Here is a 13,796-nt window from a genome sequence, read left to right as displayed (position 1 = left end):
GGCTTGAGCGTGAGAATGGAGCCGTGGAGTTTTCCAGACACAGTGAGAGAAAAGGTGGGGGCCATGTGTGCGGTGTGCGCGACGCTGCAAAGGGGAGAGAAGCCTTTTCGTATTATCGCAGTGAGGCCTAGTTACGAGGATGGAGTCAAGGGGGCACAAAATGGATGCCACGTGCCCTGCACAACAGCCCCACATACGCAAATACCAGCTGATGCTGGCATTACATAAGGGCGACGGGGGCACTCCCCACCATTGAAGCACATGGTCCAAGTTTGTACTAAAGGAAGGGAGGGACCGGGGGGGTCCTACTAGCCCCTCACTGCCACACAAGTCCCACATGGAGGTAAGACTTTAATAAGCTATCCCAGTGGTTTGTAGATCCCCACATTTTTGTGTCAGTCTGTACTACTGCTGGAACCTTGGTAGAGTGACAGAGCAGTGAGGCGTATCATAAGAGGAAGAGGTGAGCTGCAGGTAAGTACACTGAACCTAGTTAATAATGCACATCAAAGAAACACTTGCACATAGATTTATTATATTTATACAAGAATCACTTTAAATTACTTACCACAATAAACCAAAACACTTAAGAATACTTTAATACTTTTCAAAGGCCACTGCTTAGCTTGTAGTTGCTCGTAGTTACATTTGTTAGAGCTTTTGACAGTAATGAGACTTCTATCGTATTATCAGTAATAAAGCACATTTGCGAATCTTCGTGGAATACGGGAAAGACATTTACTCTGCATACACATATAAGATAGCCACTTTTGGGAAGGTAAATTGTTAGTTGGTGCAACACTAGCAGTTCTTAAGGTTTTTAAGGCTGTTTATTCGCACAGCAAGTCCTTTAAGGCCACAAATGCAACCCTTGCTAGAGGCAGTTTGGAAAGGGCTTAAAGTCTTGGCAAGCAGCAGAATACGAAGGTTCCTGTGGATACTTTACAGTCTGTAGTCTCTAAAATGCAAGACAACACAATCGACATTGGAAACCCTGTTAAAGGACTTGCTAAAGGGACACGAGCAGCAGCTTCAGTTGGAGGTAAGAGGGGGGGTACCTTGGACCCCTCTATGTGCACTCCAACGCTTTGGAGCGACTTCACAGATAAAGGTAAACAAATCCAATCAATACCATTCTCCCCCCAGTACCTTAGGTTAGAAGAAAAGATTGTAAATGGATTCTTCTCGATGAGGCGACGCTGGGCCCGACCTCTGGATGCCTTTCACTGAGCTCTGGGTCATACTGCTCCCAGCCAATGACTGCCCTCTCCCTACGCCCCTCCTCTGGCAGCCATCTTCAGATTTTTACTGCACGTTCAAGTGTTGGGAGTCCTCGTGTTTTGCTCAGAGAGCTTTTCTACGTTTTCATGCTTTTTGCGGTAAAAAAGTTCCTATTTTTGTCAAAAGAGCCTGTGTGCTCTTAGTTTCTTTGACCGGCAAACGGGGATCCGTTGTCGGCGTCTTTCAACGCCCCTCAATGGCATGAATCGTTGAAGTTCATCGAAGATTCCAGAAGGCCATCGGGCCTACACCGCACTCTGGACCATGTCACAGGAAAAGGACGTAGGTTCCCTGCTTCAGCTGCGGATTGTGGAATGTGTTTGTGGAGGACAAACACTCCCAGTGCCTCTGTCTCCACCCGGATCACAAGGAAGCAGATTGTGAGATCTGCCTTGGTTTCACTAAGTGCACCGTCAAGGATCGGCACAGTAAATTGGCGGCGTGGCTCAATGCCAAGGCCTCTACCCCGTGTGGCAAACAGGGGCATGCCTCACCCAGGACAGCACGGTCCGAGGAGCTGGCTTCTAAGTCCTTTGAGGGCACTCGATCCGTGGGGGCCCGAGAGAAGGCCAAGCATCGCAGGTCGGTTTCCATCGGGGTCACCAGCTGCCTCCATCTCAAGTCATCACTTCAGCTCTTCCTCAAAGAGGAAGTTGGCTAACCCGGGAAGCTGCTGGAGAAGCCGAAGAAGGCCAATGCACAGGATAAGGTGTCCAACCTACCCTTGAAGGCCCAGGTAGTCCAGGAAAATTCATACTCAAACTCAACGATAGAGCTGGTGGCGGCTGCCCTCTTGAAGGCGAAAGGGGCTGACCCAGTCCAGGGGGGAGGCTTCGGCAAACCGGTGGAGAAGACACCAGAGAAGAGGATGCCATCTCTGAGCCTGACACTGACACCTCAGGACACAAAAAAATAGGAGGGTGTGGGGGCCTCCACCGTGCTCCAGGGCACAAATATTTCTTCTTCGGTTGAAGAGGACATGGTGTCCGTTCACACGGTCCCGGAGGACGTGGGGAACGAGGACGGCGGAAACGCTGAGGAGAACGACAACAGTGAAAACACTAAGGGGGACGACAATGACAGAGCCGCCAACGAGGTAGGCGCTTAGCCCAGCAAGCTTACCCCCCTTCCCCCTACACCTCCCAGGGACGTATCACTGGACATCCTTTCCACGCTTCACACGTTGGTGTCAAGAGAAACAGAAGAGGATGCTGACGGCACCCCTGGCGCTGGCCCCGGTGGCACCGGTTCCCGTGGCGAAGACGAGGAAACCGCACCCTATGTCGCCTCATCAACCGCTGCATGTGCCTCCCACCCATAGCGACACGGGACAGACACAGCGATGACGGACACAGACGACGACTGCAGCATTTCCTCGCTGCCGAGAGCTTCTCCCCCAGACGAAATGGGTTAATTCCATTCCATGATCGCCCGCGCGTCTGAGCTCTTCCAGCTGACGCCAGAAGAGACTTTACCAGGCTAAGGGGAAGACCATTCTGGCGGTGCCTCAACTGGATGACGTTTGGGATGAGGACCTGGCGCTGATTAGGAATCCCGCTTCAGCCCGGCGAAGAGAGACAGGCTGGAAAAGAAATACCGGGTGCCGGAGTCTGCACCCAAGTGCCTGCGATCGCAGCCCTCCACGGACTCAGTGGTCTTGGTGGCTGCGAGGAAGAAGTCCACTAATCCTTAATCTTCGGCCTCCGTTCTCCCGTACTACGAGGGGAAGTAGTTGACGCCATGGGTAGAAAGGTGATCTACTCGGCGGTGACGATGGTCAGGGCAGCGAATGCGCTTGCGATCCTGGCCAGATACGACAGGGAGCTGTGGTACAATATGACCCAGCTGCTCCCGACGATAAACCGGTCGAGACGCTTGAAATTCTCCAGGAGGGCGAGGAGGCATCGGACCATGCCATCACCATGGCCCTAGACATCGCAGACACAGGGTTGCGACAGATGGGGAACAGTGTCTGCCTCCATCGCTGTGGCTGGTTGAAAACCACCAATTTTCATCAGGAATTTCAGCCGAGGGTCGTGTACATGCCTTTCAACAGAGACAACCTCTTTGGGAAGGCTGTCGATGAGTTGTTGCAGGCTATCAAGATCGACACAGAGACAGCCCAGGCCCTATGCATGCTTTAGCAGTATCGACCTTCCTTTTGTGCCTCAGGAGGAAAATTTGGCAGATCGTCGAAGAGTTTCGGTGGGGGATCATCCTCGTACCGCCAGCCCCCGCGTTCCACGACCCATGAGGACAGGGGTCATTCCAAGGCCTTCAGAGGTGGCCGCCATTGTTGTCGCTCCCAAGGCAGCACGCAGGCCCCGAAACAGGATTTAACAGGCCAGAACGTCAGGCCCAGACCCTTGCACCCTGGTTGGAGGCCAGCTGGCAGGCTTTGTCAGCGAGTGGGACAAGAGCTCCAACAGAAGTGTCCGCGGATACCACCGGTGGCCCAACAGGAGTAGCACATCCCTCAGCTCCTGCAGGAGATACGGGCCAGGCTAAGAAAAGGGGCGATAGAGCTGGTTCCAAAGCGGCTCCGGGGCTCCAGAGTCTACTCCAGCTACTTCTTAGTAAAAAAGAAGACCGGGGGCTTGAGGCCCATTCTCGACATCCGACGTATAAACAAGTACCTCAAGTTCCAAAAATTCAGGATCGTCATGTTACAGCACGTGCTCGGCCAACTGGAGGAGGGAGACTTCCTGACGTTGCAGGATTTAGAGGACGCTTACTTCCACATCCCCATTCACGAGAAGCATCAGATGTTCCTGCGCTTCACCGTACAGGGAAACACTATCAATTCAAGGCCCTTCCCTTTGGACTGAAGTCGGCACCCAGGGTGTTTATGAAGTGCCTGGCACATATGGCGGCCCATCTACATCTGCAAGAGATACATGTGTATCCGTACCTCGATGACTCGCTCATCTGGGCCAAGTCAAGGGAGATCGCCGTCGTACACGTGGACAGGACGGTCTGGCTGTTGATGGGTCTGGGGTTCTCCGTGAACTATCCAAAGTCTTGCTTAATTCCATCGCAGAACGTGCTGTTCTTGGTGTCCAGGTTTAACAGTCTCCTGCCTAGCGCCTCCTTGGAGGAGATATTAGCAGCCATACTGGGCAAAGCGCAATAGCCACGGTGCGGACCATCAAGTCGCTGCTCGGCATGATGTTGTTGTGTATTTAACTGATCAGACTCTGCAGGTTGCGGATGCGACCCCTTCAGGAGTTCCTGGATGCTCGGTTGATCCAGGTGTCCAGAAGCTTCGCAGACAGGATTGCTGTCAACAAGGAGTTCCGTTGAGCGATAAAATGGTGGGGCGTATGCTCCCTCATATCCGAGGGCACGGAATTCCAGAGCCCCCCATACCAGTAGACGTTCACCACGGACGCTTCCCTGGAGCGCTGGGGAGCCCCCACCAGTCTCCACGCCAGAGGCCTGTGGGGGCCGGATGAGAAGGATCTCCACATCAATGTCCTGGAACTGCGAGCAGTGTTTTGGGCCCTCAAGTTGTTCCTTCCATCTCTCAAGGGCACGTTGGTGAGGGTCTTTACAGACAATACTACCACAGTGTTCTACATCAGGAAGCAGTGGGGCACCAGTTCCCCAGCAGTATCCAGAGAGGCGCAGTAATTGTGGATGTTCCTCATTCCTTTTCGCCTGGCAGGAGTCAAGAACACCATTGCAGACTCCCTCAGCAGACTCCACGAGTGGAAGCTTCGACAGGATCAAGTGGACAGCCTCTTCCTCAGGTGGGGCAGACCCCAGATCGACCTGTTTTCGATGGCGACAAACTCAGAATGCTGGAGATTCGCCAGCAAGTTCCACCAGACGAGGAGCATGGGGGACGTGTTCTCCTTCCTGTGGGAAGGCCTGTTCCGGTATGCGTTCCCTCTGTTGCCTCTCCTGCTGCGAGTCATCAATCAACTCAAACGGTGCAGGTGCAGGATGATCCTCGACGCCTCGGTTTAGCCGAGGCAGATTTGGTACCCGGACCTTTTCAGCCTGTCAACGTCACCTCCAGTCAAGCTACCAGTAGTAGCAGGTCCTGCACCACGACCCAGGATCACTGAACCTGAAGGCTTGGCTCCTACAGTCTTAGAGTTCGGAGGGTACGAGCTGTGGCAGACTGCAGGGAGGTCCTTGTCAGGGCCAGAGCGTCGTCGACTCTGAAGTGCTATGGGCACAAGTGGAAATGGTTCGCAACGTGGCCCTAGACACAGAAGATCAACCCTTTGAGGGCCACAGCCCCACAGATTCTTCCGTACTTGTTGTCCTTGGCCAATGCGGGGCTTGCGCACGCTTCCATCAGGGTGCATCGGACGGCTATCTTCCGCTCTGGTTGAGGCTCTAACCCGAGATATAAGCCGGTAGTAGAGAAACTTCCAGAACCCCCCTGTTGTTGCATATTAAGTAGCTTTGGGTTTTCACCCCAAGTTACTAGGGTAATCCAGACGTGGAACCTTTGCTCACTGTTCTTAGATAGGCACAGCTCCACCTCACTGACGAGGCCCAACCAGGCCGAACACGTGTCTGGGGTTGCTGTTGGTACTCTTGTTCAAAAGAGAATTGCCAGGCATTTCAGTGCTGGACTGCCCTTGGGCAGGACAAAGACTGATATGTGGTGGAAATTTCTCTTTTGTGAAAGGATGCTGAGCTAAAGACTCTGACGTGGGATATAGGCCGGTAGTAGAGAAACTCCCAGAATCCGCTGTGGTTTTGGCTATCTCCCGCTACACCAGGTCTCCAGGACGGACTTCTCTTTGGTCCCACCATCTAGTCAAGGAATTCCTTAAAGAACTGTTCAGATTGTTCCCGCTGGTGAAGGTTCCTGCCCCGGCGTGGGAACGCAACGTGGTACTGACGAGGCTCATGGGGGCTCCCTTAGTGCCTATGCATCAGGCCCCTCTCAAGTTCATTTAGTGGAAAATGGCTTTTCTTGTGGCCATCACCTCTGCCAGGAGGGTAGGTGAGATCAAGGCCCTATCCTGCAAGCGGCCTTATCTGACTTTCCACGATACAAGGATGGTGCTGCGGACGCACCCCTCCTTCATGCCAAAGGGTCAGTTGGAATTCGACCTCAACTAACCTTCGGTGTTGCCTGTGTTTTTTCCGACACTTACGTCGCCGACGGAGAGGACTTTTCATCCGCTGGATGTGGAGCATGCTCTGAAGTTCTACGTGGCACGCACAAAGAGTTTCCGGAAGATGTCTCAACTTTTCGTGAACTTTGGTCCTGTGAACCATGGGAAGGCCTTGTCCAAGGCTTCCATCTTCAGGTGGCACTCCGACTGTATCATATCAATGTCACCAGTTGGCAAACCGACCGCTGCCGGGCCGCCCGAGAGTCCATTCCACCAGAGCGATCGCTGCGACCATGGCGTTCCTGTCTGGTGTGCCCCTGCTGTAAATCTGCAGGGCTGCTACGTGGAGGTCCACGCACACCTACACGAAATTCTACTGCATCGACAGGGATTCCAGGGAGGAGTCCAGAGTCGGTCGAGCAATGCCACGCAACCTGTTCGCTTGAAAGTGAGCCTGTTCCGGAGGTATGAGTAATTGCTTCTGTTGAGCCTTGCCACCTCCAGTGCTTGTGTATTGTTGTACTCCTTATGTATTGTTGTATTCATTATGTATTCTTTATTCATGAGCATGTGAATCCATGCCAGACCCCATGCTGGAGAAGGAACAAGTTACTTACATGTAACTGTTGTTCTCCGGCATGGGTCTGGCATGGATTCACATGCGAACCCTCCCTCCTGCCCCTCTGCGGCTCTTCTTGGACATACTGCCACTTTAAGTGCTACCAAATCTGAAGATTGCTGCCAGAGGAGGGGCTTAAGGAGGGGGCATTCATTGGCTGGGGGCAGTATGACCCAGAGCTCAGTGATTGGTTTATAGGAGAAAGACAGTTTGTAAGTGAAAGTGAATCTGTTTTTTCTTTTATCGAGGATTCCCGGCCTGACAACGGGGAATATTCATGAGCATGTGAATCCATGCCAGACCCATGCTGGAGAACAACAGTTACAGGTACGTAACTTGTTCCTTCTATCATTCCTGTGCAGGACTACTCCTCCTTTGACTGCCTGGGCTGCAGGCTCTTTATCTCTCCTGGCCTCTATCGCACTGTCGCCACTATCTACAGGCCACCCGGCCAGGTCGCCTCCTTCCTCTCTGAGTGGGCTGACCCCTCCTCCTCCACCTTCACTTTACCTCTCAACTTCTGCTCCTCAGAAACCTTAACATCTACATGAATGCTACCTGTCCTTCTGCTCCACTCTTTCGCAACCTCTGCAACTCTCTCTCTCTCTATCCTTCCTTCTGGCCCGACTCACTCTGCAGGGCACACTCTGGATGTTCTGATCTCCACAGTCATCCCCTTCTCCAACCCTCTCGCCACTCCTCTCTCCTGGAGTGATCACTTTCTCCATTCCACCCACCTCTATCTTTCTACCCCACAGGCTGAGCTGACTCCAGCACTGCCACCTACCTTCTCGGTCATCCGACCCATGAAGTGTGTATCAGTTGAGGCTTTCGCTGCTACTTTCTCTCCTCCTTCTTTACATTTGGCTGACTCACATCCTGACACAGCCATATCTAACCTGCATCTTTCTATCTCTAACACTCTTGATGTACTTTTCCCCTGTCATGAGGATCTGCCTGAAGCCCAAATCCAAGTGCAACTCTTGGTACAACTCCAACCTCAGGCAGCCGGTTCTTCTCTCGCCCATCTGCCTCCTATCCAGGGACAGGTAGTCTCCCTGCCGACAAATCATCCAAATAATATTTTCTGTCGGTCGCACGAGACTCCGGTGGGAGGACGAATTTTGTCTCATCTGGAGGCATGGCAGACCATCACTGAAGACAGATGGGTTTTGTCAATCACTTGGGTGGGCTTCCGCTTGTTCCTCCCTTCTACCTCACCCTTCAACCCTCCCTCAGAGCCGAGGTACAGAAACCTCTAGACCTCAGGCCGGTGGAGCCTGTTCCCCTCAGGGAGCAAGGGGAGGGCTACTACTCCCGTCTGTTCAGTGCCCAATCCCACCAGGCTGGCCTCCGTACTATCCTCAATCTTTCCCAGTACCATCTTTTTCTTCCCCAAGAGAAATTCAAGATGATCGCGCCTTGCCGGATAAAGTCCTCTCTTCGGAAGGGCGATTGGCTCAGCGTGATCGACCTCCAGGATGCATACATGCACATTCTGAATTGGAGCCTGCATCGAAAATATCTGCGGTTCTCCGTGGGAGCGGAACACTTCCAGTTTCGTGTACTCCCTTTTGGTCTCAACTCGGTGCTGCATGTCTTTACGAGGATGATGTCAGTCATCGCATCTTTCCTCAGACTGCAGTGGGTTCATGTATATCCATACTTGGACGATTGGCTCCTGCGCAGTCCTTGCCCACAGACGGCCTTGACCAATCTTCAGTCTCCTTTAGCTCCTGTTCCATCGTGGGCTGTCGGTGTATTGGCGGAAATCGTCCATGGCGGTCTTTCAAGACCTGATTTTCCTGGGTTTCCGTTGAAATACAGTCAATACCAGGTGTTCCTAACGGAGGACAGGATTGCAAACCTATCGACCACGTGTCCGCTCTTCCTTCAGTCCTCGCACATGACGGCCTGGTGGTTCCAAAGACTTCTGGTTCTCCTGGCCTCTTGCATGCTAGCTTTACCTCCTGCACGTCTGAAGATGAGGCGCACTCGGCTAGCTCTTCAGAGCTGTTGGTCTCTTGCATCGGATCCGGATTCCAAGAGGATTCCAGTTCTATCCTGCATGACAGCTGATCTACAATGGTGGTTCTTCGACCAACAACCTTTCAGTGGGGGCCTCCTTTCAGGAGCCCTGTCCACAAGTGACGGTTACTACAGACTCCTCCCTTCTGGGGTGGGGAGCGACGCTGCGTCACCTCAAAGTTTTCAACCTGTGGACTCCTCAGGACAGGCAGTTTCCCATCAATTACCTGAAACTCCTAGCAGTATTCCTGACGCTCAAAGCTTTTCAACCGTCTATCACCAACAGGGTAGTCGTATTTGCACGGACAATTCTGTGGCAATGCTTTATATCAACAAGCAGGGCGGCACCCAGTCACCTCTCCTTGTAGATCTTGCCATACAAATTTGGGACTGGGCCATTCAGCACAAGGTCTGGCTCCAGGCTGTACACATCCTGGGTCACATCAATGTAACTGCAGATTTTGTTACGCTCACCTGGCTCCCACAGAGGCGTCGATTGGAACTGGAAAGCTGCGGTCTCCACCAATGTGACGCGTAGGGCCGAGATGACGGACTGGACTGGCCCACCTAGCTTCGTTTGCTTGGCCCGTAGGAATATTCTTCTGCAAATGGAGAAAGGGAATTAACCACCCGTGGAGTTGAGCGTAAATCCCCCCCTACCCCCGCTGTTCTCCCCACAGATCGCCTTTTATGTCCCCTCTCATACTCTCACCTGATGGTTTGAAAAGATGAGCTCTCCATCCTGCATTGAGCGCAGGGGCGCGTTGATAACCAGTTGCTTCACTGGCTCGAAGGAATTGGTGAGTTCCAGAACAATATTAACTCTGAGATTCCCGGCAAGACGCCGTAAGTATAAAGTTCATAAAAGTTCAAATGCCTGACTTTCACTCTTGTCCGATTCCTTGCAGGTTGCAGCTTGACCCTAATGAAGAGTTCGTCGTGGCAACCGGTAGTATTCTGGTAAGGATTTGTATTTTCCAACACAGTTCGATAAAATAATGTCAATATGTAACCTGTTGCTTTCTCCCTTATTCAGGCGCTGAGAGAAAGTATGAAGTCTTGGGGAATACTACCTCCGGCGGTAAAATCAGGTAAGTCTATTGTGATGAGGAGGGTTCCCCTTGTTAGTCCCTTTGTTTCACCTTGCTGTCCTTTTGTTCCCCTTAGGGGCCGGGGTTCGGCAAAGATGCAGTGGAAGCTGCGCCGACCCATGAAGAGGAATAGCACCCCCGGTGGTAAAATCAGGTAAGTCTATGGGGGGGGGTAACTAATATTCCTCTGTGTATTCCCTTGGCTCACCTTGATGTTCTTGTCTTCTCCTTAGGTGCCGGAGTGTGGCGGGAACATGCAGGAGGATGCGGTGGAATGTGAAGATGCTGCAAAGGCCGGTGAGTTCGGCGTGGCGCTGCAGCAGGCGATGTGCATAAAATAACTTCTTCCTTCCAGCTCGAAGGCGCGATGGATCGGGAAATCAGGTAAGGATTAAAGGTATTGCTCTTGTTCTAACCTTTTCTCCTTCTTTCTCCCTTTTTCTAGGAGCTCCAAACCCGAGGCGGGCGTGGCAGAAGGCTGGATGCAGACTTGCAGGCACGGTGAGCGTTACGCTGCTGGATGCAGAATAACGCGAAGCTTGTGCTGCTCTCCGGGCGTGGTTTAAATAGCCTCCAAAGTAGTCCCAGGTAAGTATTCCTCCCCAGCCCAGCCCGAGTAAAAAATAGTCCCTAAATAAAGTAGTCCCTTTCAAGCCTCTTTTGGCTTGGAGCTCTTGCAGCATGGTCTGCATCAGGTAAGTTTGCAGCATGGTCTGCATCAGGTAGGTTTGCAGCATGGTCTGCATCAGTTAAGTTTTAATCTATCAGCCTGGCCCCTATGGCACCAGGACTGACTCTCCATATGAGCCTGGCTCCATAGGCACCAGGACTGGACCCAAATAGCCCCTAGCAGGGGTTGTTGGGCTTGCTTAGGATAACTTGATGCCTGCTTCCGGGGTTGCTGGACGTGGTCTGGGTCCCCGGGGGTAGGCATCATGACAGCTTTACTCAGTCTCAAGCCAGTTACGATTGGAAAATGAACAGCGATGTCCTCTCCAACATTTACCATCAATGGGGCACTCCAGAGGTGGACCTCTTTGCAACTTCTACAAACAGGAAACTTCCTCTTTATGCATCCAGGGACGGGCTCGGAGTGTCCTCCCTGGGAGACACCCTCGGGATTCCGTGGAACAACTTGAAGGCTATGCCTTCCCTCCATTGCCACTGATTCATTGGTCACTCTGCAAGCTCAGGACTGCATTGAACTGCACTGTTCTGTTCATAGCTCCTGGTGGCCAGCCAGATTCTGTTTTTCGGAACTGCAGCATCTGTCGATTCTTCCCCCGATCAGATTGCCGCTGATACCCGACCTTCTTCACTAGGGTGATCATCAGCTATGGCACCCCTCCCTCCAGTCATTCAGCTTGGCGGCCTGGTGCCTGAGTTCAGATCTTTAGCGCAGCTCAGTCTGTCCAAAGACAATATGCGCCTTTTTCAAGCGGCCAGGAAGCCTTCTATGAAGGCCCAATACAGGAGCAAATGGCTCAGTTTTTGCCACAGGTGCTTAGCTAAACAGCTCGACCCCAGGCATACTACGGTCGACACTGTTCTATGTTTGTTTCACCTGGCAGCTTCTGGCATTCATGTTCTATCTTGCGGCACTTATTTATCTGCAATTGCGGCCTACTTGTCCACGGACAGCTGTTCCTTTTCATTGATTAATCCAGTCATCAAAAGGCATTTTGCGTGACTCCTTCATCTCTTCCCGCCGGTAAGCATTCCTCATCCCAAGTTGGATTTAAATGTGGTCTTCACCGCTTTATGCCATAAGCCGTTTGAACCCATGGCCACTACTGATCTTAAGTACCTTTCTTAGAAGGTTGCTTTTCTGATTGCAATAACATCGCAAGGCGTGTACGCGAACTCCAAGCGCTTTCTGTGGAACATCCGTTCCTCACTTTCCACAAGGATAAAGTTGTGCTTCGCCCTCATCCTTCCTTCCTAAGGTGGTTACTGACTTTCATTTGAACCAGTCTTCTTCCCGAACCCGGCATCTGATGCCGAGAGAGTTCTACACAATTTGGACGTCAGGCGAGCCCTGAAGTTTTACCTCGAGAGGACGGGTGAACTCAGAAGCTCCTCACAACTCTGTTACGTTCAGTGACCCTAAAGGGAAACCAGCATCCAAAGCATCATTTCCCTCTGGATTGCCTCGTGCATTTCAAAGGCCTAATAAGATACAAGCTGTCAACCACCTAAGGGCATCCATGCACATCTAGTCCGCGGCAAAGGGACTGCTGTTACCGTCCAAAAGTATGAAACTTGGGAGTCCATCGCCGATGCGGCTACTTGGGCTTCCCCATCGGCTTTCTGCAAGCATTACTGCTTAGACCTGAGCTCCAGGGCTGATGTCCAATTTGGTCAGGCTGTCCTCAAAAACTTATTTCAGTGAAAGGATTTTCCATCCACCCTTAATACCTCTGGTTGTGCTTGGGAATCTCCCACAAGTATGGAGGAAAGGGGACGAGACGTAGGAGTATAACAAAGTTACTCACCGTAGTGACTATCTTACCCCTAGTCCATAGTCCCCGTTCCTCCATACGGCTGCTGTCTCCTCTAAAAAGTATCCTCTATTAATGCTTAAACAGTCTCAGACCTGGCGATAGAAAAGGAGTGCGCAGGGCGGAGCTCAGGAGGGTGGGGTTACGGCCACGTGCTGTGAACCCGCGTAAAAACAAAAGGACAACCATTTAATTTTTGATGCTTTTTGACAAAAGAGCTCCGGTCCCGTTCCGAAGGACGGAATGTCCCACAAGTATGAAGGAAAGGGGACTATTGATTAGGAGTAAGATAGTCTCTACGGTGAGTAACTTGGTTATTTTCCCCCCCACTCCTTCAGCACTACTCCCCTTTCACTTTCCTGTACTTGTGCGATCTGAATGACACAAGGCCTAGTAAGATCATTGTTTTACCTTCCCTCTGTTTCCCCCTCCTTGTCTTGTCGTGCCTAGAAATACTTGTATACAAGCGCGTTATGAATGCCATATCATATCATGGGTTCAAATCAAGCTCATGTACATTCTGCAACATGATGCATCTCATTTTTGTTTTTCAGAACGCAGGTGACTCCAATGCCAAAGCTTCGGATGTGAATGGGCCCACAGAGGAAAGTGCTCTGTTGAATACCTGTTCACAGCCGCCGCCTGAACCACCAACAGAATCCAACCCTTGCAAAAAATTAAGGAGAATATTTGCATGCCCGCCTCAAGGTCTTCTTGCCAGAACAGTGACCAATGGTAATTCGGTGATTTGACAAACCATTGCTTGATTTTGAGTTGAGAAGTTGGTGTTTAAAACTGATTATTTTCTGTGGTAGAGCTACTTTCAATTGCTTGCTATGGTTTTGAGTAATCTGAAGTAGGAAAAATATCGGGTGCAAAATGAATGCTTATACTTTATGCATGTACAAATTCACATTGCACTTTTCGATCAAGGCAACATGCACAGCTAATGTTTATTTTCCTTCCTGTGTTTCACTCACTGAAACTGCAAGTACTAGATGCTGACTGGCAGATGATAGGAATATATGATACATTCATGATTAATAGGGCAGTAGCTGCCGTCCTATAGTTTGCTTTGACTTTTCCCAAAATTCTGTTGCTAATAACGTTTGACACACTGGACGGATTTGGAGGACATTTTCATAAAAATGTGTCTGGCACAGGCCCCTGGCCCCTCCAAACTGGAAATGTT

At 51.3% G+C, this 13,796-nt stretch overlaps 1 protein-coding gene across 6 annotated transcripts in view; it reads left to right on the top strand.

Annotated features, from left to right (window-relative positions):
* Positions 1 to 13,796, top strand: part of LOC138515929 (sodium/hydrogen exchanger 9B2-like) — a 1,072,421-nt gene that overhangs the window by 357,746 nt on the left and 700,879 nt on the right. For all 6 annotated transcript variants that reach the window (XM_069630694.1, XM_069630697.1, XM_069630696.1 and 3 more), the window contains one exon: positions 13,159 to 13,339. In XM_069630694.1, the coding sequence (XP_069486795.1) occupies positions 13,159 to 13,339 (181 nt within the window). The remainder of the gene's footprint in view (positions 1 to 13,158; positions 13,340 to 13,796) is intronic.

This window comes from Ambystoma mexicanum, chromosome 6q (assembly GCF_040938575.1).
Source record: "Ambystoma mexicanum isolate Mex_15411 chromosome 6q, UKY_AmexF1_1, whole genome shotgun sequence".
Classification (NCBI taxonomy): Eukaryota; Metazoa; Chordata; class Amphibia; order Caudata; family Ambystomatidae; genus Ambystoma; species Ambystoma mexicanum.
This window is presented reverse-complemented; position numbering and strand designations above follow the sequence as displayed.